Source organism: Cnephaeus nilssonii, assembly GCF_951640355.1.
Source record: "Cnephaeus nilssonii genome assembly, chromosome: 19".
In the NCBI taxonomy this organism is placed as follows: domain Eukaryota; kingdom Metazoa; phylum Chordata; class Mammalia; order Chiroptera; family Vespertilionidae; genus Cnephaeus; species Cnephaeus nilssonii.
The window spans coordinates 8,246,905-8,272,433 of NC_137090.1; the positions used below are offsets into that span (position 1 = coordinate 8,246,905).

The window sequence follows — 25,529 nt, forward strand, 5'->3', positions numbered from 1 at the left end:
GCACAGGGTCCCCAGGCTGCCTGTGAACTCCCAGAAAGGGACCTCCACCCAAGAAATCAGTGCCTGGCACAGAGGTCCGGGAGGAGAGGGACATTAGGAACTGACCAGGAATCCAATCGTACCATGTGGGCACAAATTCGGGGGCTGCCACCAAAAGTCCACAGCCTGGTGTGCCCAGGACAGCAAGATCAAAGATGCCCCCACTCTTGACCCCTCGACCCATCAGAATCAAATCTCAGCACAACCCCCAATCAGGAATCCAAGCATGCAGAGCTGTGGAATGTGGTGGAAAGTTTACCCCTTTCCCAAGCTTCCGGGCAGTGCCTCCCCCGCCCCCGAATTAGTAAATCAAATTCAGATGCAAACCCAACCTGCCTGATGCCCTAGGAAATGCCCCAGCCTCACACACCAGCTGCTCCCAGGAATAGCTCTGGCCCTGCAGGACTGTCCGGCTCTCTCCCTCCGTTTGGAAGCCAGTATTTCCCCACCAGAAGTCTGAACACCAACAGCACAGACTTGGGGGACAGGGAGGCCCCTCCGGAAGAGGCTGCAGGGAGAGGCTGGTGAATTGGCTGAGTCTTAGAGTCCTTCTACCATGTAGGATAGGCCTCCCATCCCTGGTACACCCCTGTCTCTAATTTAAATAAATAAGCAAAACACAATTGTATTGTTTTTTGTTTTGTTTTGTTTTTTGTTTTGTTAAAAAAAAAAAAGACATCATGGCCAACTGGTAGGTCCCTAAGTCTCCTTCCATCCAGCGAAGCCAGAAAATGCCCAGGGGGCGGGGTACAGGTGCGGGAGCTGTAGGGAAGGAGGTGTGGAGCAGGAGGCAGAGGCGCTGGCTGTGAGCCAGATGGAGTCATCCTGCTGATCTCGTGGCTCTGACTACAAATGGAAGGAAGCAGGACCCCAGGCAAGTCCCTCACTCCCGCCCAATCCCATTACGCTGGTCCTTTCCCCCATCAGGCACACACATTCCAATGACACATTCTTCCCTCCCTCCCTGACTGCTCCGACAGGGGCCCCAAACCCCAGCCCTCTGCCCTGCAGGCCTTCCTAGGACCCTCTCCCCTACTCCACAGCAGGGATTCCGCTGCCAGGCAATCAAGCAGATGGCATTCCCCCAACCCCAAAGTAGGCTTGTCTCTGCAGGTCCTTGCCCTTGGAGGGCCTGGGGACAAAGAGAAGAGGAGCCTGGCAGCCCTTAGCTTTGGGAGTGGGCCTGGTCTCCTGACCATTGGGCCATCTGCTACCCCACACCTTCTCTGTGGCCTCCACTCTACCACGAGATTGAGGGAGGGACAATGGTCAAGGTACATGTCTACTTTCCTCCTCGGATTATGGGCATGGAACTTCTCTTCTCCCACAGACTTGTGTCCACCTTGTAGGAGGTGGCCCCAATGTCCAAATCAGAGGAAGTCAGAATCAGAGCGCCCCCACCCCGGGCTGAGAACTAGAGCTGGCATGTAATATGTAGCCAGTAAATGTTTTTAGATGACTTGAATGAATAAAAGAATGAATGAATCCAGGGTCAATTTGGAAACACACCAGGGCTCCCCATTGCCACTCTGACCTCTTAGGCTATCTAAGCCCCAAGAGGACACCCCCTAGGCTCCGGCTCACCCCAAGGGTACATCCATGCTCATCAACGCACACACACACCACACATGCCGAGGAAAACTTCTGGGCCAGAGGCAGAGCCAGGACTCAGATCCAGGCTCCAGGTCAGCTCTGCAGCCTCCAGGGGGAGGGGGAGCAGGGGGCAGGGAGCCCCCTGCCTGCTGGTAGGGCTCACTCGCGGAAGCTGTCAGCCAACTGGTGGCAGTCCAGCTCCTCCTTCGGCTCCAGGCCCCCCGGAAGCTTCACTCCTGTCTTCCGGTCCACACACCAGCACTTGCCACGCTGCCCATCCAGGGCAGGGTGGCACTGTCAAGACAAGGGCATGAGAGGTCAGTCGGGTGAACCCCAATCCCAGCACCATCCCAAAATCAGACAATTGCTCCATGACGGCCCCTGAGGCCAGAGGCTCTCTCATGAGCACAAATCTTCTGAGCTCGCTGAAGTAGAGCGAGAACTTGGCCAAGAAGGAAAGGTCCAGAGAGTTTTAAAAGGCAGGGCCCTGAGGAAGTTCTCTAGCCTTCCTAGGGGGGAATTGGATCCATAGGATTTAGAGGTGAAGCTGGATTTGAAAGACACGTCGGAGATGTTTTGAGTGTGTTCTCATTAGGTTGGGACTTTTAAGAATGGGATTAAAGCCCGGCTGGCGTGGTTCAGTGGTTGAGCATCAACCTATGAACCCAGAGGTCACGGGGTTCAATTCCCGGTCAGGGCACAAGCCCAGGTTGCGGGCTCCATCCCTGGTGGGGGCATGCGGGAGGCAGCCGATCAATGAATCTCTCTCATCATTGATGTTTCTATCTCTCTCTCCTCTCCTTCCTTTCTGAAATCAATAAAAATGTGTATTTTTTTAAAAAAATAATGGGATTATGGGTAATAGTGGGATCCAAGTTGAAGTTACGGTACCGTCAGGATAAAGAATTGCAGTTGAATTGGGAATTATGACTAACACTTGAGTTGGGTGAGACTCAGAGTCCAGGTCAGAAATCGAGTTGGGATAAAGATAGAGGTCAAAGTTAGAACAACTAAAGCAGTTGGGCTCAAGTTTGGGTCGGGATTAGAACAGGAAGGCGGGGTGGATAGGGAAGGCAGGGAGCAGAGGTATATTTAAGAGTCAGGATTAAAGTTGAAGTGAAGGTCGTCTCAAGGGTCAGATTTAGTCTGGGGGATCAAGGGTCAAGGGTCAGACCTTTCAGTAGGAAAAATAATTGGGGGAAGAAAACCCATAGAACTGTCAACACGAAGAATGAAACCTAATGTAAACTATGGACTTTAGTTACTAATAATGTATCAGTATTAGTTCCTCAATCATAACCAATGCACCACACTAATGTAAGATAGTAACCGGGGAAACTGGGTACGGGGGAGTAGACGCAAACTCTGCACTTGCTGCTCAATTTTCTGTAAACCTAAACCTTCTCTAACAGAGTTTATGACCGGTTTTTTGGGTTTTTTTTAGTTAGGGCAAAAAAAGTTTTAAAAATTGGGACCAAAATAATTGGTGTTGGGAAAAAGGTTGGAGATAGGTTTGGCATTGGCTTAAGGGGGGGCCTCGTTGATTCCCAACTCATTGCACACCTCTCATCACATCCTCGGGCCATGCTGGGATGTGTAGACTCAGGGGCAGCCTTTCTCCTGGCTAGGCCTCTGCTGGCTGCATGGCAACCCACTTTGAGGATTTATCATAGAGCGTGCAGTGTGAGAATGTGTGTGTCTCTGCCCACAAGGAGCTGGAGAAGGAGATCCAGGCCAGGGCTCCCCAGGGAACACCCAACACGAGGCACCCCAGTGCTCTGTCCAGAGATGGGGCTGGAGCAGGCCAGCCTTCTTGGACATCCCAGCTTCCTGGTGGCTTGTCAGAGGAACCCATGTCCCAAGGGTATGAGGTGCACAGAGGTTTCTACACTCACGGCTTCTCTTCTGCCTACCTCCTTCCCCTGCTTCCACCCAAAGCCCCTAACTCCAGCTGTCAGATCTGGCATCGCCTCCATCCTGGCTGTACCCCAAGTGGTTTGGCTGCTCAACTTGGGGTAAGGGTCAGGCTGTTTCCCCCTTAACCCCTCGTGACTTAGTCCCTCCATTTCCAGGGCAGACAGACATTCGATGACGAAGGAGAACTACTCAAAGGAAGGGAGTAGGGTGAGTGAGAAAGTGACGGGAGGCAGAGGTTGGCAGGTGTACCAGGGTAAACGTCTCAGATTGTGAATCAAGAGGTGAAAATAGTCCTGGATGGGGAAGCAGGATAGTTCGTCTGCCGTTAACTTGCTCTGTGACTTTGGGCCTCAGTCTCCTCATCCCAAAATGAGTGATGTGGGCAAAATGAGCCGAGGTCCTAAAGCTGGGGGGAAGGTTTGGGAAGGATCCTAGGGGTTGGGGAGCCTCCCCCTTCCTGAGGCATCTACCCTGGATGACCCTGTCTAATGCCCCTGGAGCTGAGGCCAGGGCCCAGCAGGAGACAGAGGGTGACCCACCTGCTTGGGGTGGAAGTTGCCGTTGCGGTCGCAGTTGGGGATGGGGATGATGTAGAGGTCCTCGTGGGTGCGGCTCTGGGAGGCGGCCAGCCGCTCCAGGGCCCGGTGCAGCTCACTCTGGCAGGCGCCCTGGGGCTGGAGGAGAGAGAGAGGATGAAACTGCTCAGCAGAAGAGAAGAGGGGCAGGAGAACCAGGGATGGGGGTCATCTCAGGACTGAAGGCCTTGAAAGGAGGGTCAAAGCCCAGAGGTCAGGGTCAGGGCCCAGTGAGGTGAAGGGCGTGGCTTGGGTTCTGAAGACACTGGTGGGAAGAACAGAGGGACATTGAAGACAGGATCTTGGGCCAAAGAGCTTCTAAAAAGGAGAGGTGTGAGGTGAAGGAACCCTGTGGGGAAGGAGCTGTAGAAACCTATGGAGAAGGACTGGGAGGGGGTGATGTCTAAGCAGGAGGGATGAATGAAATCATGCAGTCAACAACTTGTAAGATCCAGGCATGGAGCCATCAGAACCATCCGTGAGAAAGGACATTTGCCGGACTCCGGAACAGGGTCCCAATGCCCCCTGCTATGGCCAGCATTACCCCTTTAGAGATTGAGAGGGTCTGGGGAGGGGAATCCAAGAGAAGGGCCAAGAAATATCAGGAAGCTTGGGGCAACCATGAGTTACCAACCAGGACAGAAGTATTTCAGTATTTAAAAATCACTTCGGCTGTGCCAATATAGAGAACTACCAAGCAGGAATGGAATTTTAAGGAAAGGAATGGATCCTCTCTGGATCCTGACAACGTATACTGTACACCTTTGGCATCCAAAGAACGTTTACTGGATGAACATAGGCATAGGTGGTGGTGGTGGTGGTGGTGGTGGTGGTGGTGGTGGTGGTGGTGATGGTGGTGGTGTGTGTGCCTGTGAACATGTGCATTTGAGGTCAGAGGTCCTCACCATAGGCCGGGCTTCTTCCCGGGGCGCCCCGATGACCTTCATCTTGCCCCCATTGGTGTTCCGGTCTCGAATCTTGGCGAAGTGCTTCTGCAGGCACTTGCGGTCATGGGCACTGCAGGGGCTGAAGCTGTTGTTGGGGTGGTCACCTTCATCCTTGTCTGCAATCAGGCCAAGATGGGGAGAGGTCAGCACGGACAAAAGACAGAGCAGCACACCAACCCAGCCTCCCACCTGCTTTCTGCTTCTTGGGGGCTCTCCAGCCTGACATGGGAAGCATGGGGAGGGGGTGTCTAGGAGCAGGAAAAAGTCAAAACAGCACCTCCGTCTCCTTCCCACTCCCCTGGAACTCCTCAGGAGACTATTCTTGAAGTCCTTGACTTGCCCCTCACCCCACCCAGTCCGGCCCTCAGATGAGTCACCAGCTGCAGCTGCCCAGACGGGAGGTTCCCCTGGGCTCTGCTGAGAGGTCTGAGGCAGGCAGGGGGGCCCCCCACCGGATCTTTTCTCCTAGTCAGCTCCTCCTACCACCCCCCTTCTCCATCTGCTCTCTCTTCCTGTCTCCTTTCCTGCTCTTTTCAGCGTCTGGCTGAGCCAGCCACAGGATCCCCAGGGCTATCAGCCCTGCTGACCCCCTTCCAAATGGCCAGAATCAAAGTTTCCATGAGTGATGAGAAATCCAACCCAAGCCCTCCCCATTGGCTGGACAGGAGAAAAGTGGGAGTGGGTGTGTATGCCTGCATGTGCAAGTAAGTGTGTGTATACTTGTGTAATGCTCTGTGTGGCCCTAGGACCAAGAGAATACCTTCACATCCCTTCAGTCCCCTACCCTTAGACTTCAGACCCCTTCCAAAGTCCATGTCTGTTGCCCAGCGTCAGGGCACTGGGGATCTGGAGATGGGGGTGGAAAGGCTGGGCCTGCACCCCCTCCCTGGGATGTCCTGAAGACTCTATCTGAACTCAAGAAAAACCCAATTGCAACTGCTGCTTCTCCCTCCGGGCAGCCGAATCCAGACTACAGGCCTGAGCTGGAGGGAAGGGGTTGCAGATCAGAGCCTCCTCTGAAATGCTCGGCTTAGCAGCTCACTGCCAGCATTCCAGATGTTGGCGGCCAGACAGAAGGCTACATCTGGTTCGTGTCAGGATTTCTTTTTTCCTGAGGAATTAGCAGGTTCCTCCAAGTGTGGCAGTGGTCCCAGAGCTGCCTCTGGGTCAAATGGTATGTTTCTGCCTGGCCAGAGTGAGTTGGGGGTAGAAGGGGGAGGTTAGCTCTCTTTTTATTCTCCTAGACCTGGGAGTGTGGGGAGAAACATGCAGATAAAGGAAAACCAAGCCAGGAAGAATCGAGACCCTCGGAAAGTCTTTGTCGAGATTCCACCCCAACGGTTATTTATAAAATTGAGTCATCAAGGATGGAAAGAAGGATCTGTCACGAGTAGCGGGCTGGCTTAGAAAGAGGAATCGAAGGGAAGAAATAAATAGAGCAGATATACCCCGTCCTTCAGCATACCTAACATCCCAAGGACAGCCCAGAGGAGACTCACTTGTAACACCAACTCGAGTGCCCTTCAAACCTGGAAAGATTTTACTGTCTTTCCTTTGAGTGTGTTTTCATGGCCATAAAGGAAAGGGCTACTTTGCAGTGACACTTATTCTGCTTGGTAAATGGGCAGAATGTTCTTGGGTTCAAGGAGTAAGGAAGAGTTTTCTACGAATGGGGCTGTCTCAGGAGGTAGAGAGCCCCCACGATACTAAGGTGTGGAGCGTCCGAGGGGTTGAGGCCTCAAGAATCTAGAGACATCTGGAGTAGAAGTTCAACTGCAACCAGGTTTTCCAATGTTGAAGTTCTATGAGTCGAAGTCCACAAATGACCAATGCTTGAGGGATTATTACTGGGTATTTGAAAATGTGTATACCTTAACTTGAGCGGTATCATTCAGGACAACTGGGTCTACTCACTGAAATCTGGGGCTGCGCTTATGTTCTTGTGTTGGGAGGGCCCCATGTCACATGGAGGTTACCTGGGGAAGATGAGCAGGCAGCATGCCTGGTCTCCCCATTTTTTGTTTCCCCACCACCACCAGCACACGTGTGCCTAGCTTGTGTGTAAGCTTAGAGAAGAACACACCAAGACAGGGAGAGTAGCTCCTTAGTGTCTCTCATAGGGACATAGGTACCTGGACTATGTCCATATCTGCCCACTCAGACACAGAGAGGCCGGGACTCAAGAATTACAAACATATACAAACAATGACGTGTCCAGACACACACTTGTCCACGTGTGCACACCTACATGCACTCAGGCACTCTGACCCAGCCTGGGCAGACACAGACCTAGGGCAGGGCACCCTGGCTATACCCTAGCTTGTTGACTTTCCATTTAATCTGTAACTTTTCCTTGTCCAGCACACCAAGTACCCACCGCAAGGCACCTGGCTTGGGAGGGTGAGTGTCACAGCATTGAGTCTCTGAAAAAACGTGAACCGAACCGTCCCACCTACAAAAACTGGCCACCTGATGCTGCTCACCCAGGTGGTGCCATCTGGAAAACCCCAGTACTGGTGGGCTCCCCCCCCCCCCCGAGCAGGGGCTGGAGTCAGACCTAGCCCCCTGAGAGATCTGACCTCCTGAATTCCAAAAGGCTTGTTTGGGAGATGGGGCATCCAAGACTACGTCATCTCCTCCAGCCCCTGCTTGGAGTGAGGCCAAGGACACGCAGCCACGGGGGAAACCTTGGTTTTTGCTCCAGCAACAGCAGAAGGGAAGGCACCCAGAGAAAGAAGAGGCTTCACAGCTTTGGCACTACTGGCTGCAAAGTTCGTGGCCAAAGCTAGAGGATTTCCGCTTTCTTGCTGCCTGATTTCATCCCCATGATTCCTCCTCAACGCCAGCCCCTGCCCCACTCAAGACACCCAGCGTGAGACTGTGAGGTGGGTGGGTTCCAGGCATGACCTGGAAGGTCGCCCACCTGCCCTGGAAGGCCTTTTCCTTCTTCCTCTGGACTCTGGCTGGAGAAGTCAAGACCACCATGTTGGGTACCAGACCCTTTCTTGGAGTTCTGGCTCAAGGGGTGTCTCCCTCACTGTTGTGACACACTGCTGGCCTCAAGAGTCAGAGACAAGGGCAGCTGGCCTGTTCCTCCCGTGTTTACAGCAGGAAAAGGCATCAAAGTCTGCCCCACCTCTCAACTCCTCTGCATGTCCCCCAGCTTTATTCCGTTGCCTACTGTCCCCCAAAACCCCAACATCAGAGGGGGATTTAAGCTTCAAGTTAAATCCATCCAGCGTCCTCTTCATCACCATCTTCATCACTGCTCCACTTTATTGAGCTCTTACTCCATGCTAGACGTCCCACCCTGTGAGGCAGGTCCTATTGTAGACTGGGTGGAAGGGAAGGAGGAGAGATTTATCTCTACAGCTCCTATGCCTTTAAACAGAAAGACTCCTGGTACCCAAGGCACCAATAATTCTCACTTTCCCAATACTAAAAAAAAGTAATCATATTGAGCAGCTATGCCCCTCCTTCCTCCCTCCCACAGAGGCACAGAAATTCTGGGAAGGCCCTGTTCCCATGACACGACTGGATTCCCAGTACTGAAGTAGGGGGGGACAGTGTTTGCCGTGTTGACTAAAAATTAACCTGGCCTGCATGTTCCCTAAGCCTGTCCCAGAGGAACACCCCAGTCCAAACGTCGATGCCACTGTCCACTCCCCCAGATTCCATGAATCCAGGGTCAGCGCACTTATGCAGAATTGTGGATTTCTGACGCACATGTCCACCCCATCCGCACTTCTGGTGGCCTGAGTGGTATTAGTCCACAACCTGTTGTGGCTCAAAAAGCTAGGACAGGAAGGTGGGGGAGCCTGGAGATGGAGGGGGGGGGGCCTGCCCCTGGGGCAAATAGTAGGCAACTGGGCCACAGCAGTTCAGGGGAGGGGGCAGGCCAAGTGGCTGCCTTCCCTCAGTCACTTGCTGAAGCTCAGCCCCAAGAGGAAAAGGCAGAGAGAAGAGGCTTAGGTCCCCAAGCCTTGGGACCTAGGAGGGACAGTGGCCTATTGTCAGTGGGAAGCTAAAGAGGAGAGTAGAGACAGGGGCCAAGCCCTGGACACTTTGTCTCACCAGAGATCTTGCAGGGCTACTGCACAACTCTAGGGGGCGCCTTTCACATGGTGCTGTGCGGCCCAGGCTGTGGCAGAGGGTTCTTCTGTGATGGCTGGGAGGTAAGAGGGCAGGGACACAGCTTGCCAAGAAGGTGCCTAGTTTCCCCGGGGTCCCCCTGACGTAGCCTTTCCCTCTCCAGAGAGTGCATGCACTGCATGGGTGGAGGACAGGCGAGGAAGGAGGGGTGAGGGGTGTTAGTGTTAGAGACCCAGGCCCTGTAATCCAAAGGGGACCTAAAGCCACCCTTGGAGGCGGGTTTGCATGATACCCACAGGACAATTACACTGTTCATGCCTCCCCAAAGCTCCCAGGGAAATGGATTTTTCTCCACTACAGGATGGGGTGTTCCTTCCCAGCCAAGGAAAATGGGTGCCCAAGACCCTCTGAGGGTTCTTCTGCCTCATGTTCAAGTTGGTGAGAGAGGAAGAGGCTACCAACCATCCTAATCAGTTGCCAGATACCCGCTGGCTGGTGGAGGAGGGAGATACAAAGAGAATGTGGTCCTGTTATACTCAGGATGCCCAAGGGCTCAGCCCTCACTCTCCCACTGGCACCGGCATCTCTGCCCCCATGATCAGCGACTTATTCCCTGAGGACTGCCCCCCTTCCCAGATGTGCTGGGTGCCAGGCTGGCATTTCTCCTAGAATGTTTTCTGCTGACCCATCTCTTGTTGCCCAGGGGCAGGAAGGGCAGTGAGGCCTGAAGCCCAGACCCCTGGGGTCCACCTCCTTCCTGTTTTCCCTGCATCCTGCTCTCCTCCAGCTAACAAGCTGCAGAGGATTGAGGAAGTGGAGCCTCGGTCTGGGACCCAGGGCAGGAAGCTTGGGGCCAGAGTCCCAGCATCCGGACTGGAACAATGGAAGCTTCAAGCACCAGGAAAAGAGACAGACAGAAGGGCACAGGGAGAGCAAAACAGAGAGAGGGAACAAGGTACAAAAGCAGACACAAGGAAAGGCAGGCAGAGAGAGAGAGAGAGAGAGAGAGAGAGAGAGAGAGAGAGAGAGAGAGAGAGAGAGAGAGAGAGAGAGATTCCAAAAGTAACAGAAAGACAGGAACAAAGAAAGAGAAACAGTGATACAGAAAGAGACTGAGATGAGAGTGAGAGAAGCAGGGCAACAGAAACAGAGAAAGGTAATAAGACAGAGAAAGAGAAAGAAACCGATGGTGGGCAGAAGGTATTGGGGAAAGGAGGACTCCAGAACGTTGTTTGTGAAACTAGAGGCTGAAAGACACAGCAGGAAAGAACAAAGAGAAAGAAGGAAAGAGACTGAGAAAGATTAGAAGGAGCAACTGAGAGGCTCACTGAGAAATGGAAAAGAGAAAGGATAAGAAAGAGTTTAAGGCAAAGGGCCTTCTAAGTCTGTCTCCCTCTCTTCTTTACTCTCTAGCCCACACCCGTTAGGTTTCTGCAGCTCTGGGCTGGGAGCCCAGACTTGCTTCTTTCTGCCACCTCAAATGGCACCTGCCAAGAGAAAAAAGAGGGATGCCTGTGTACCAGGGCAAGAGGAGGTGCCCAGGTCCGGTAGAGAGACCCCTGACTTCCCAGTACCCCCCAAACGGCTAGGTGAGCTGGCCTGGGGCTTTGGGGAAGGGCCACTCTGCTGCCCCTCACCACCAAAGCCCCCTCAGATGCAAGTCCCAGTCCTCCCACCCCAATGTCAAAAGTCCAAGCTCTGGCTTCTCAGACCCCTGGGGTTTTCACCTGTGGTGAGGGGATCAGCACCAGGAAGCTCCCCACCCCCCCTCCCCCACCCCCACCCTCATCCTCCAGTTATCTGGCTCACTTGCAGGCTGTGGGCTGGCCCAGGTCCCTTAATTTTCCACTCTTGCACCAGCAGCCAAGACTACTCTTCCCAAGTAGGCATCCTCGGGAGGTTTGAGATGGAGGGATGGGGCAGAGTCCTCCTTGACAGTGGCAACAGGCTGTTAGAGACTGGGTAGCAGTTGGCTCGGCTGAGCCTGTCCCATGCCAGGAGGGCCCTGCCACGTACCTACCTTCTCCTCAACTCACAGGGGATTTTCAAGGGCCTCCCGGGCCAGCCCTATGGGGAAAGGGGCTTCTGGGAGGGCCGCACACCAGGGAGGACGTGCAAGGGCTGACGGAACCTTACCCGTGGGCTGCACGCTTTCCTGGATGGCCTCGATCTCCGCCAGTTCCATGCACACGCCTTGCCCGTGCATCAGTGTGTGCAGGGGCTTCTCCACTCCCCGGGGAGGGTAGCAGCGCAGGCCCGAGCCGCAGCGGGGGGTGTACACCCCGCAGGGCATCCCCTTGCCCAGGGCGCAAGTGGCACAGCAGCCGCAGCCGGGCTCACGCACCAGCTCCTCGCAGCCCACGGGGGGGCGGCAGCGAGCCAGCTTCTCCTCGGAGCAGGGCGGGCAGTGGATGGCTTCGTCTCCCAGGCTCGGCCCGGGCCAGGCGGCCAGCAGCAGCGCGGCCACGAGGCAGAGGGGCAGCATGATCGGGCGAGGACGGGGCGCTGGCGCCAGGTGCGGGCGGGGAGCGCGGGCTGGCAGCAGGAGGCCCACGGAAGCAGCGCCCGGCGCGCCTGAAGGACCGGCTCGGGAGAGCGTGGGGAGACGGGGCGGCCCCGCTAGCGGACAGAGGAGGAGGCAGGGAAGTTAGCAAGCGGGCTGGAGAGGAGCGATCCTGGCCACCGAGGCGCTGCGCCGCATCCTCGGCCGGGTCCAGAAGGCGGGGGGGTAAGGGACAGAGCGGCGGCCCGGGACGGCTACCCCGGACTTTATAGCAGCCTCTGGCCACACCCCCAGCGCCTTCCCAGAGGTGGGGGATCAGGCTAGGGAGGGAGGGAGAGGGGGAGCGGGAGACGCCGCCGTGAGGGGGAGGGGGCGCTCTCCCGCGTCCCCGCCGCCGCCTCGGCTACAGCTGAGAGTCCTTTTCTGCCCAAGAAGGAAGCAGCGCGGTGTGGAAGCCCTGATAGGCGCCGCCGAGAGCGCTGCAGAACCAGAGCCCGGGAGGGGAGGGGAGGGAGTTGGAGAAGCGAAGAGGCTACTCCTTGGCCCCCTCCCCCAACCTTGGAGGGTTCATCCCGACCCACAAAGGTGGCCCCAGGCCCCCCACTGAGAGCACAACCTTGGACTCCGACTCCGGGTGGGCTCCGCGGATTCAGTCTCCCTGGCCAGTCCTTTCCTCCCTACCCCAGTGCTTCCAGTCTCAACCAGTCGGGTGAGGTGGGGGGAGAAGTACGGGTACACAACGAGGGGCCCAGAAGGGCCTCATGGCCCTAAGACTCTTCACACTTGCCCCTTCCAGCCCCCTTCCTCTCCCAGTCTCCCAAGGTTCATGTGGGCCCTGGTCCCCTCTGCCTTCCCCAGTGGAATCTCTGAACTGGGGAGGGAGGTGCCCAGCCTCTTCCTCCCTCAGGATATTTGCTTTTACTGCACAGACCCCGTGGGCGGGGGGGGGGGGGGGGGGGGGGGGGGCTTTGGAGATTGCCACTCTGTGTGCATACAAATTGTGCAGTGCACAACTCCAGAGGGCGCCATTTCTCTTGTAGGCTTTGTAGATGTGTGTAGGGTTTTGAGGAAGGGGTGCCTCTTTCTCATTCCGGTGTTGCTCTTTGGGGTTGGCTAGGCCCTTTGTGAGATCCTGCTGATGCCTGTGTCCTTCACCCTTGCCTCAATCCTCCTGATTGGGAGGTCCACCAGGGTAACATTTGGAGCAGGGCCCCATCTCCTAGGTTCTCTCTCAGGTCCTCTAGTACTTCCCCCATCCTCCCCCGCAAACGCTTCTGCTCTCCTGGAGCTGGCTTCAGGATAAGGCTCCTGTCCCGGCATAATTGGTGACCCACTGTGGGTGTTTTTTTTCTTTGCCTAGAAAGCTGCAGGGCAGCCAAGCTGAAATGCAAATCAAAGACCCTCTTCCTGCTTCCTCTCCCAGAACCGGGGTCTTTCAGTCTCGCGGGGATTGCGCCCTCTCCTACTTTGTGCAAGCGCAGACTGTACCGGTGATAGGAGGAAGAGAGGGACTGGAAGCTGGAACTGGAGGGACAGAACCAAAAGTGGCAAACTGACGGCACCTACCGGCAACCATCAAGACTGCAGAAGGCCTGGCGCGTTCTGGCCAGCGACAAGAGTCTAGGATTCTCGATTGTAACTGGAAAATAAAAATTTTAAATAAGAATTTTAAAAAAGCCCTGGCTGGTTTGGCTCAGTGGATAGAACGTCGGTCTATGAATTGAAGGGTCCCAGGTTTAATTTCGGTCAAGGGCACATGACTGGGTTGCAGGCTGAATCCCCAGTTGGGGGTGTGCAGGAGGCAGCCAATCAATGATTCTCTCCCATCACTGATGTTTCTATCTCTCCCTCCCTCTCCCTTCCTCTCTGAAATCAATAAAAATATATTTTTTATAAAAATGTTCTAGGATTCTCTCCATGCCATTTCACAGACCAATTGGGGTCTCTTGTGTCCCAGAGCCAGGTCCCTCAAGTCCTGGGGGGAAGCCCAGCCGGTCCCTGATTCAGAAAACCTCCCTAAGCCCTGTTCCCTTCCTACATCATACTGGGCCCAGTTCTGCCATCAACTTATTGTATGAACTTGGACAGCAGCCTCATGGAGCTTGAAAGTCCTGTAAAATGAAGATCGGCCACTTCCACTTACCCTACCTCTTAAGCTCTTATGAGAATAAAATGGGACCGGAAGGGATGGTTCTGATCTCAATGCCAGACTTGTCCTCTAGACAGCAAAGGTGCTGGGAAAGATAGCGTTGCAGAACATGGAGGAAGGCGTGCAGGAGAGAGTGGAGTGAGCCAAGAGAAATGCCTGGGGATGAAGCATGAGTGTAGACGAGTGTGGGGAACTGGAAAGGTTTCAGGTGAGACAGATGTTCACACCTCTACCCCAGCACCACCCCTCCATCCATCCTCTGATGCCCCCCTATCACTGTCTGAGATAATTCCAAGGAGGCAGGAAAATGGACATGAGACCTTCCAATCACTCCCATCGTTCATGCAACACATATTTATGAAACAGCTATTGTGCACGGACTTTGTGCTTTATTCAGGATGTACAGGGGATTCAGAGATGGCCAAGATCACTCTTTGCTCTCAAGGAGCTCACTGTCTAGTGAAGGGAGACAGGTATATAAGTAAAATAAGTCTAAGAAGTATGCAGGTGCCCTGGGGGCATTTCTATGGGGCACGATGGGGACCCAGAGGCACAAGTGGTTAGTTCTACATCCAGGACATGGAAAGACTTCATGGAGGAGGTGAACTGGAGCCAAGGTTACATGGTCTTCCATGTTAGCATAAGGTGACCTAGATTCTAATCCCAGCTTTGCCACTGGACTCACTGGGGAACCTAAAACAAGTTTCTTAAGCTCTCTGAGCATCACCATCCTAACCTGGAAGATGGGACTTTGCAATAAGAAAGAAAGAAGGGTGGCGAGGGGAGAGAAATAGTGGTCTGTGCAAAGTACCCAGCACACAGTAGGCACCGAGTGTTTATTCCCTCCTACCCCTCTCTTCTGGAAACTCCAACTTCTCCACAGGCTGGAGATCCCTTGGTAGCAGGACTTGTGTCTCCCCCACTGGACTGAAAGCTCCTTGAGGACTGGTTTAGTGCCCCCCCGCCCCGCCCCCAGGCCTGCTGGTGTCTGGGACATATTGTATACAAGGGCCATGGGATTTGGAATCACAGGACCTTGGTTCAAGGTGCATATGCTGGACATGGTCTGAGTGCTTCACTCATATGCATTTCACAACAACCTCGTGGAGTAAGTGCTTTTTAAGATAGAGAAACGGAGACACAGAGAGGTATGTAAGTTAACTCAAGGTCACACAGCAAGTAAGTGGAAGAGAAGAGATATGAACCCAGGCAGAGTCTGTATGATTAACCTCTGTGTTTTACTGCCTTCCAAAATAGCTGTCATAAGCATTCCAAACAAATGCCAAGGATGAAAGACTACGATACAGAGTGCCAGCTGGCTGTGGGGGGGTCAGAGCAGAGGTAGCATTAGCGTGAGGACTGGGTTCCGGGCCTCCCCATAACTTTGGCTTTCCAGCCCCTCCCTGGCTTCCCTGGACTGTCCCCTGAGCCCACACTGAGTAGGGACCTCAGCTTCCCTCCATGTCAGCTGATGTGTAGGCCCCAGGTATGGCATCCTCCACAGTCACCCCAGGTGTGTGGGCTGGACAGTGACACATTAGTATGGCTGCCTCCTTGGCCAGCAGGGCCCCACTCTTGGAGAGACCATATCAGGAGAGTGAGGATTTCCACAGAGACCCATAGAAGAGGTCTGGTCCAGAGGACAGAGCCTGAGTCCTTCCCTTAGGACAGTGGTCGGCAAACCGCGGCTCGCGAGCCACATGCGGCTCTTTGGCCCCTTGAGTGTTCTAACGCCACTTCTTCAAAATAGACTCGCCCAGGCCGAAAACCGACTTCTGCGCATGGGCCACGAAGTTTCCATCGCACTGTACGTGCGCGCCCGCACGTGGTATTTTGTGGAAGAGCCACACTCAAGGGGCCAAAGAGCCGCATGTGGCTCACGAGCCGCGGTTTGCCAACCACTGCCTTAGGACATTGAGCTCAAGAAGTGGACACCCAGGCCAGGGAAGGGTGGGGAGAGGAGAGCCCATCTGCAGTTGGGTTGGCCAGGATCCGGTTTCATATCTCCAGTCCCGCCAGCTCTGCTCCTTGCCAGCTTTGTGCCCACTTCCCCTTCCTGAGCTTCCGTCTCACCATCTGTAAAATAGGGGAGGGGCACTCACTGACTTGTGAAGATCCTTCCAGCTTGGGCAGTTTAGGAAGCTAGGTCTTCTGGAGTCCTTCTGCATGGTCCTCGGCCCAAAACCAAGATATGGAATAAGGAGACTGTGATACAGAAAACAAATTTGTACAACTACTTGGAAACAACCAACAATTCCACCCCAGGTATACACCCAGTAGAAATGTGTGTGTATTTAAAAACAGGCAAAACTAATTTATGATTTTAGAAATCAGTATAAAGGTTACTCTTGAGGAAAAGGGTGGGAGTCATTACTGAAAGGGGTCTTATGGGGTACAGGTAATGTTTAGTATTTAGTTACATAGCATAGTCACTAAGTGAACATTCATTAAGTTAAATATTACTTATTTCTGCACTTTTCTGTATGTTATACTTTAATTTTTTTAAAGAAAAAACTTTTTGGTTTATTTTTTTTTAACGAGTCTTGGCTCTCATGCTTGCTCTCAAGTCAGCCTGCCTGGACTGGACTCCTGGCAGTAGATTTAGGACAGGTTAGCACACTCCCTGTGCCTGAGTATCCTCCTCTTCCATTTAAGTGACTATTATATAGGATGCCTGTAATGATTAAATGAATGAATCTGTATAAAATGCTTACGATGATCCCTGCCACATATTAAGTGCCCAGTAAGTGTTAGTTACTAGCCATAATCAGAAAAGTGAGATTAAGAGCCTGGAGCCAAAGTGCCTGTACTGAATTCTGGATTTGCCATTTACTAGCTCTGTGACTTTAGCCAAGTGACATCCTCCCTCTTATCCTTACATGCCCTCGGTTGTAAAAGAGGGATAATGCCGCCCTGGCCAGTTTACTCTGTGGTTAGAGTGTCGGCCCACAGACCGAAGGGTCTCGGGCTCAATTCCCAGTCAAGGGCATCTACCTTGGTTGCAGGCTTGATCCCTGGCCCCGTCGGGGGCATGTGCAGGAGGCAACCAATTGATGTGTCTCTCTCACATAAATGTGTGTGTCTCTCCTCCCCCCGCCCCCCCCGCTCCCCCCCCCCCACTCCTCTCCACACTCTCTAAAAAAGAAAAAAAGAATCAATGGAAAAAATATCCTCTGGTGAGGGTTTAAAATAAATAAATAATAAATAAGAGAGGGATAATGCCAGCTCAGTCTGATAGGGCTGTTTGAGAAACTACAGAGACAATGTGTGTAAAGCACTCAGCACAGGGCCTGGCGCAGAGTAAGGCTCAAGACACATTAGTCATTATGATTACTGATCACCATGGTAACTCTCTATAAACACACTTTTAGGTGGGACTCCAGGTAGTAAAAAGACTGGCTTCAGGTCACAAGCAACTGTGATTTAAACCCATTTGTGGGAAGACACAGAGCCTGTGCCCGGGCCCCCACTGGCACACCTACCAACCCAGAAGGGTCTCATCCTGGGAGGTTTGCCCAAACAAACAGTGCCTCTTCCTCCCGCCAGCTGCCCTTGTCGGGATTCTGTGCACCCAAAGGCTATTGTACCCTCCCTGCCTGCCCAGCTCTAGTTGTGGGAAGAGAAGGTCAAAGAGAGAAGCCACAGTGCCCCCAGCTTTCCATGCCAGGGGCCTCTTGTGCTGCTCTCCTAAAGGAGTAGGGGCCGTCCTAACGATAGCTGGTGAGGGCTGGGGGAATTTGAAGGCAAAGGGATAGGGCTGAGTGAGCCCAGGAACAAGGCCCATCCCGGGAGCCCCCATCCTCTTCTCTCCTGAAGCCTGGATTCTTCCCATCCTCACCCCCTCAGCCCTTTTGGTTTCCAGAGGCTTGATGCTTGGAGCCAGGAATGCTCAAGATCTGTGTGCAGTCTGTTCCTCACCCCGGCCCCGGCGTGATCATCTAAAGAGCAGCAGAAGCTGGCCCCAAGCCAGGGGAGAGCCAGCAGCCACAATTGGGAAGAGCTTTGCCCTCAGGCTGGGGCTCTTACATTCAGAGCCAAGGATTCAAATCCAAGCTTTGCCCTGATTAATGGTGCACCGTGGGCTTGTATATTCACCATGATGGACCTCAGTTTCTTCATCTCTAAATTGGGGATGCCAGTATCTACTTCACTCTGTTAAGGAGGATCAAATGAGCCATATAAGTGGAAGGACATATAGCCCAGAAAGCAGGTTACAAATTGTAACCTTTCCTGACTCTAAAATTCTATAATAATTTGAGGTGGAAGGAAAGAAAGAAGAGGAGAGGGTACTAGCAAAGCGAAGGTCAAGAGAGGAAGAGACGAAACATGGAACACGCAGAGAGATGGAGAGGAAGAGAAGATGGATAGATATGAAATAAAGAACTTGGAAAGATAGGGGAGATTTACAGACGGAACATGAAACCAAAGCTCCCGTCCAGTCTCCCCCTTTAGAGGAAGAAATGAGGCAGTCACTGCCCAGCTGGACCAGGTCCCGGAGCCTGCATCTACCCACCAGGCCTGCTCCCAGCAGCATCCAAGGGCCCTCTGAAGGCAGTGGACTGGAGGATGGGTCTCTGCAGCTCCAGATATCCTCTTCCCCAGATCAGACCCCTGGGTTCACAGGCCAAGGTCAGAGCTGGGGAAGCAGCTAGCTACCAGGAACGCCAGTCCCCTCCCCTACTCCCACCAGGACTCTCATTAAGGAATGGGAGCTCTCCCCAGGCTCTGGCAGATCACACAGACACCTGAGCCTCCACTCAGGTTCTCTCCACCAGCAAATAAGTAACAAATGTAGAGTGAGGAAGGGGAGGGGCTAGAGCCCGGAGATGAGATCACCAGGGAAACAGATGGATGCAGCTAGAGGCACACAGCATCCCACTCCAGCCAATTCCTTTGTTTCTGGAACCCACCCTAACGCTTCCTTCAATTCCGACGCCAATTCTGATGTGTGGGTTTCCCAACACTATCATGTGATTCTCCAACACCAGCTGGTGTCCTACAATTTAACTCCGTTCTGACACTAACTCGATGGAGTTGCCAGCAGATTCCACAGGTTTAGGGCTCAGTCCTACAAGACTGCCCCTCCCCCCCACACACACCCTTCAGATGCCAGTCGAAAGTCCAGATTGTCACCTGGGCTTCTGACTGACCTGCTATCATTGGGAGGTTCCAATGACCCCTTCCTTGGGTCCTATTAATTTGCTAGAGTGGCTCAGAGAAACATTTTATTTGCTAGATTATTGGTTTATTATAAAAGGATATAACTCAGGAGCAGCCAGGTGGAAGAGTGCTATACGACAAGGTACGGGGAAAGGGCACAGAACTTCCTTGCCCTCTCCCAGTGAGCCACTCTCCCTGCACCTCCAACCCAGTAGCTCTCCGAACCTGTCCTTTTGCAATTTTATGGGCCTTCAGTACATAGGCATGATGGATTAAATCATTGGCTCTTGGTGATTAAACTCAATCTCCAGACCTTCCTGGAGATCGGAAATCGATGGGTAAGGCCAAAATTCCAACCGACTAATCTCTTGATGGGTTCCCTTGGCAACCGGCCCCCATCCTTAATTACCTAAGGGCTTTCCAAAACTCACCTCGTTAACATAACAAAAGACACCACTAAGTGGCCATTGCATTCACCACTTAGGAAATTCCAAGGGTTTTAGGAGCGCTGTGCCAGGAATGTGGAAGAATACCAAATATGTTTCTTATTATAAATCCCAACATCACAACGCCCAAGGAGCTTATCTGGGATTTCTTCCCATTTGAGAGCTGGGGAGAAAGTGACAGGTCCTGGTAACCCCATTCCTCACACCACATTAGGGGACATTGCTGGCTTCTCTCTCTCTTAGGCCAGTTTGATGCCCCACTGCAGTCACCTTCAGTTACACCTCTCTCTGGAACTAGTTCTAATCTATCTCTCTTCCATGGCAATCCAACCCTGCTCTTCGCCCACCTTCTGGGTCTGCCTGCCCTGCTAGGCCTCTTAAATGTCACATAAATGTCATTCTGGGTGAGAAATTTCAGGGACTTTGGGACCGACCCTCTGGGGTGGCAGTGGAAATGGGGTGGGGGAACAAAAGGAAGACTGAAGAGTTGGAGTGAGACAGAAAGCCCTTCCGTCCTGGTTTGTATCTCTCCTGCATACCTTGTCTGCTCCAACAGGGAGAACAAGGGAAGAGGAGGACCCCAGGACTGAGCCCCTGGCTTTCCTGGTGAGAAGGAATTTGTGGGGAATCCCAGGAGCCCCAGGGATCCCTGGCCTCTCAGCTCACCAGCCTTACCTTTGGAAGGAGCAGTCAGACCAGAGGTGAGGGATGGATGGTGTGTTGTTGGTGGGAGGTTGATGCTAAGTGAATGTTGGGTGGCCCCTAGCCGGTTTGGCTCAGTGGATAAGACTAAGTAAGGCCTGCAGACTGAAAGGTCCCAGGTTTGATTCTGGTCAAGGGCACATGCCCAGGTTGTGGGCTCCATCCCCAGTAGGGGGCATGCAGGAGGATGGATCAATGATTCTCTCTCATCATTGATGTTCTCTCTCTCTCTTCCTCTCTGAAATCAATTAAAAAAATATTTTTCAAAAACTATTTAAATGTTGGCTGGATGAATGCGTGAATGATGGGTGGATGACATAAGGACAGCATTCTTTGGGTAGAAGGGTGGTTGAGGGTCCTCTGAGCCAGGGGTCTGGGGTAAAGGTGGCAACAGGAGTCTCAAACTAAGAACCCAGATTCCTCCTGAGGCAACTTCTATATCTATACTTAAGCACTGCAGGTTCCCCCAGTATATTGAAAATCTACCTCTTTTAGAAGAAGAAAATAAAAAGCATTAAATCCAAATTGTCATGCCAGCCTGAGGAAAATTCCTGCTTCCTGACACTGTTAGCCTACTATTCCAAATGCCTTACATTTATTTCATGTGATCCTCATACAGCTTTGAGGAAATACTCTTATTTTATTCCCCCTTTTTAGCAGAGGAAACAAAAGCATCAGGAAGCCACCTCCATCAAGATCCCATCACTGGCCAATTACCCAGCTCGGATTGAAACTCAGGGAATGCTGATTGGGTGGCTCAGATGGAATTAGTAGTCATGCAAATTGTGCAGTTATCTTTTCTAGCATCTTGTAAGGGCAACAGCTTTTTCTTTCTTTCTTTCTTTTTTTTTTAAAATATATTTTATTGATTTTTTACAGAGAGGAAGAGAGAGGGATAGAGAGTTAGAAACATCAATGAGAGAGAAACATCGATCAGCTGCCTCTTGCACACCCCCCACTGGGGATGTGCCCGCAACCAAGGTACATGCCCTTGACCGGAATCGAACCCGGGACCCTTGAGTCTGCAGGCCGACGCTCTATCCACTGAGCCAAACCGGTCTCGGCATCTTTCTTTCTTTTTTCATCCTTTTCACGTTGTGGATTGACAGGAAAGAAGACATTCAAATACTTTTATATCAGAGTAATAAAAAAAACTCTAGTCTTTGACATTTCCACTGCAGAATCCAGGGAACTTGACACAGAAGGGAGCATCCTACTGGCAGGCTGAGCAAAAAAAATAAAATTAAAAAATCAGCAGGTCCACGTGGCTCAGTGGTTGAGCGCAGACCTATGGATCAGGAGGTCACGGTTCGATTCCCAGTAGGGTTGCCGGCTTGATCCCCAGTGTGGGGCGTGCAGGAGGCAGCCAATCAATGATTCTCTCATTATTGATGTTTTTCTCTCCCTTCCTCTCTGAACTCAATAAAAGGTATATATATATATATTTAAATCAGCCCTAGAATGACCCCTAAACCATCCTCAGCTCCTGAGGTGGTAACTATAAATTATTCAATTGCTCAGTTGCAGCCCAATGCTGCTCTCTATTTCGCGTGGCCTCGCTACACCCTTTTGTTACACGAAAACCAAGAACCACAACTGAGGCACTTTTGTTTCTTTAAAAATAAAGTATTGTAGGGGGTGTTGAGGCAGACGCCGAATCTGTGTTGCTTAATGAAATCGCCAGGCTGCCTGTCCAAAGCCGGCATTCGGTCTTCCTCAAGAAAATGAGGCAAGTTTCCTCAGGAAAATGGAGCTCGGATTCTTCCCCTTTCGCTAAACAAAAAAACCTCGGGCCGAGGACGGATTTTAGGTTTAAGAGACCAGAAATAAACGAGCCGCTCCTAGGGAACGAATAGACTCCTCTCTCTTCCCAACCCGGTCCGCCCCTCAGAAAACCCCTTCACGCTTCCACCGCGAGACTCCTCCGAGTTTTCTGCACGGAGAGGACCAATGAGCCCTCCTCATTGGCCAGACACCCTGTCTGTCTCTCCGTTACGCCTCTAAGTGCTGCCTTTGGACAACCCCCTAGTCCCGGATCCCCTTACCTAATTGGTTCATTCAAACAGACCCCCGACCAACGCCGCCTTTCATTGGTAGATATGGAAGACCAATCGGATCCTCAGATGGAGCCTGTGAGAACGAGTCGGGATTGGCTCACCTGGTTTGGGCGGGCTAGAGGAAAGTTCAAATCGCAGTGGAGCTTCCGTCCTAACCGACGAGCGTCTGTGGAGAAGCCGCTTGCTCCGCGCTAGTCTCGTGGGTCCCGCCGGTTCAGTCGCTTGCAGGGTTCTCGAGCCCTTTCACGACCGTCACCATGGAGGTGTCACCATTGCAGGTACAGCTCGCGGAGGAGACGGGTTGTGGAGTCAGCGCGGCCCGCTATCTCCCTGGCTGCCCGTCAGGGGTGAGACTCCCGGGCTGGGGTCCCTCCCGCCACGACGGGCTGGGAGTCTGTTTTCTGTGTGGACCCCGGTCTCCTGCGCTGCGTGTGATCGTGAAAAGGGGGAAACCCTTTGTGGTGCTGATACTGAAGTGTTACCGGCTTCACTGGCTTCTCGGGGGTTGTGTGTTGTCTTTACGGTTTCCAGGCACAGGATGCAATCGGGCCCTCTAGTCGCTCGGTGCTATAATGGCCCGCTTGCGACTTTCCACAGAACTAGTGATGTTTTTCTCTCCTGCCCTCCGGTTGAAAAGGGGATTGAGCGGCCCTGACCTTGAAAAGTGCCGAGCAGGGCACGGTGTCCCCACTGGGGAGCCGGCAGGCCCCGGTTGTTCAAAATGTGCCCTTCCTGTGTTCACCGCGTTAACGCGGCCAGCGATGGCCTCCCAGACGGATGCTGCCGAGCCAGCATCGATTGTGTGCCTGGGACACAGTAGGCACTCGGTTGGTTGGGGACACAGTAGGCACTCAGTTGATTGGGGACACAGTAGGCATTCAGTTGATTGGGGACACAGTAGGCACTCAGTTGGTTGGGGACACAGTAGGCACTGTCGGTTGGGGACACAGTAGGCACTCAGTTGGTTGGGGACACAGTAGGCACTCAGTTGGTTGGGGACACAGTAGGCACTCAGTTGGTTGGGGACACAGTAGGCACTCAGTTGATTGGGGACATAGTAGGCACTCAGTTGGTTGGGGACACAGTAGGCACTCAGTTGGTTGGGGACACAGTAGGCACTCAGTTGATTTGGGGACACAGTAAGCACTCAGTTGGTTGGGGACACAGTAGGCACTCTGTTGGGGACACAGTAGGCACTCAGTTGATTGGGGACATAGTAGGCACTCAGTTGGTTGGGGACACAGTAGGCAATCAGTTGATTGGGGACATAGTAGGCACTCAGTTGGTTGGGGACACAGTAGGCACTCAGTTGGTTGGGGACACAGTAGGCACTCAGTTGATTTGGGGACACAGTAAGCACTCAGTTGGTTGGGGACACAGTAGGCACTCGGTTGGGGACACAGTAGGCACTCGGTTGATTGGGGACACAGTAGGCACTCGGTTGATTGGGGACACAGTAGGCACTCGGTTGATTGGGGACACAGTAGGCACTCGGTTGATTGGGGACACAGTAGGCACTCAGTTGGTTGGGGACACAGTAGGCACTCAGTTGGTTGGGGACACAGTAGGCACTCGGTTGGTTGGGGACACAGTAGGCACTCGGTTGATTGGGGACACAGTAGGCACTCAGTTGGTTGGGGACATAGTAGGCACTCAGTTGATTGGGCACACAGTAGGCACTCGGTTGGGGACACAGTAGGCACTGTCGGTTGGGGACACAGTAGGCACTGTCGGTTGGGGACACAGTAGGCACTGTCGGTTGGGGACACAGTAGGCACTCAGTTGGTTGGGGACACAGTAGGCACTCAGTTGGTTGGGGACACAGTAGGCACTCAGTTGATTGGGCACACAGTAGGCACTCAGTTGGTTGGGGACACAGTAGGCACTCAGTTGATTGGGGACACAGTAGGCACTCAGTTGGTTGGGGACATAGTAGGCACTCAGTTGGTTGGGGACACAGTAGGCACTCAGTTGGTTGGGGACACAGTAGGCACTCGGTTGGGGACATAGTAGGCACTCAGTTGGTTGGGGACACAGTAGGCACTCAGTTGATTGGGGACACAGTAGGCACTCAGTTGATTGGGCACACAGTAGGCACTCAGTTGATTGGGCACACAGTAGGCACTGTCGGTTGGGGACACAGTAGGCACTCGGTTGGGGACACAGTAGGCACTCAGTTGATTGGGGACACAGTAGGCACTCAGTTGGTTGGGGACACAGTAGGCACTGTCGGTTGGGGACACAGTAGGCACTTTCGGTTGGGGACACAGTAGGCACTGTCGGTTGGGGACACAGTAGGCACTCAGTTGGTTGGGGACACAGTAGGCACTCAGTTGGTTGGGGACACAGTAGGCACTCAGTTGGTTGGGGACACAGTAGGCACTCAGTTGATTGGGCACACAGTAGGCACTCAGTTGGTTGGGGACACAGTAGGCACTCAGTTGGTTGGGGACACAGTAGGCACTCAGTTGATTGGGCACACAGTAGGCACTCAGTTGGTTGGGGACACAGTAGGCACTCAGTTGGTTGGGGACACAGTAGGCACTCGGTTGGGGACACAGTAGGCACTCAGTTGGTTGGGGACATAGTAGGCACTGTCGGTTGGGGACACAGTAGGCACTCGGTTGGGGACACAGTAGGCACTCAGTTGGTTGGGGACACAGTAGGCACTCGGTTGGGGACACAGTAGGCACTCAGTTGGTTGGGGACACAGTAGGCACTCAGTTGGTTGGGGACATAGTAGGCACTCGGTTGATTGGGCACACAGTAGGCACTCAGTTGGTTGGGGACACAGTAGGCACTCAGTTGGTTGGGGACACAGTAGGCACTCAGTTAATTGGGGACATAGTAGGCACTCGGTTGGGGACACAGTAGGCACTCAGTTGATTGGGGACACAGTAGGCACTCAGTTGGTTGGGGACATAGTAGGCACTCGGTTGGGGACACAGTAGGCACTCAGTTGATTGGGGACACAGTAGGCACTCAGTTGGTTGGGGACACAGTAGGCACTCAGTTGGTTGGGGACACAGTAGGCACTCAGTTGGTTGGGGACACAGTAGGCACTCAGTTGGTTGGGGACACAGTAGGCACTCAGTTGGTTGGGGACACAGTAGGCACTCGGTTGGGGACACAGTAGGCACTCAGTTGGTTGGGGACACAGTAGGCACTGTCGGTTGGGGACACAGTAGGCACTCAGTTGGTTGGGGACACAGTAGGCACTCAGTTGATTGGGTATCATCCTGTACATCAGTGTAGATGCAAGAAGTGGGTGTATTTCATTGATGGTATTTAAAACATGGGACATAGTTCCGTGTCAGATACACGTAGTGAGGTAACACATCTGTGAAAA

General features: G+C 53.1%; 2 protein-coding genes across 2 annotated transcripts in view; one reads left to right on the forward strand and one right to left on the reverse strand.

Annotated features, from left to right (window-relative positions):
• Positions 1–661: 661 nt before the first annotated feature.
• IGFBP4 (insulin like growth factor binding protein 4) lies at positions 662–11,930 on the reverse strand. Its single transcript, XM_079798380.1, has 4 exons — positions 11,300–11,930; positions 5,030–5,187; positions 4,089–4,223; positions 662–1,926 (listed from the first exon to the last, which is right to left on the reverse strand). Exons 1-4 carry the CDS (start codon positions 11,646–11,648, stop codon positions 1,792–1,794), a joined length of 777 nt encoding a protein of 258 aa, XP_079654506.1. The 5' UTR covers positions 11,649–11,930; the 3' UTR covers positions 662–1,791.
• Positions 11,931–22,301: 10,371 nt separating this feature from the next.
• Positions 22,302–25,529, forward strand: part of TOP2A (DNA topoisomerase II alpha) — a 30,702-nt gene continuing 27,474 nt past the window's right edge. The window contains exon 1 of the mRNA XM_079797147.1: positions 22,302–22,458. Within this exon, the coding sequence (XP_079653273.1) occupies positions 22,438–22,458 (21 nt within the window). The 5' untranslated portion in view covers positions 22,302–22,437. The remainder of the gene's footprint in view (positions 22,459–25,529) is intronic.

Excerpts from the sequence above, each read along its gene's own strand:
- IGFBP4 (XM_079798380.1), bottom strand. The coding sequence starts at position 11,648 with ATGCTGCCCCTCTGCCTCGTGGCCGCGCTGCTGCTGGCCGCCTGGCCC. Across the intron at positions 5,188-11,299 it reads GGAAAGCGTGCAGCCCACGG|ACAAGGATGAAGGTGACCAC; the intron begins GTAAGGTTCCGT and ends GCCTGATTGCAG. Across the intron at positions 4,224-5,029 it reads GGGAAGAAGCCCGGCCTATG|CCCCAGGGCGCCTGCCAGAG; the intron begins GTGAGGACCTCT and ends TCTCTCCTCCAG.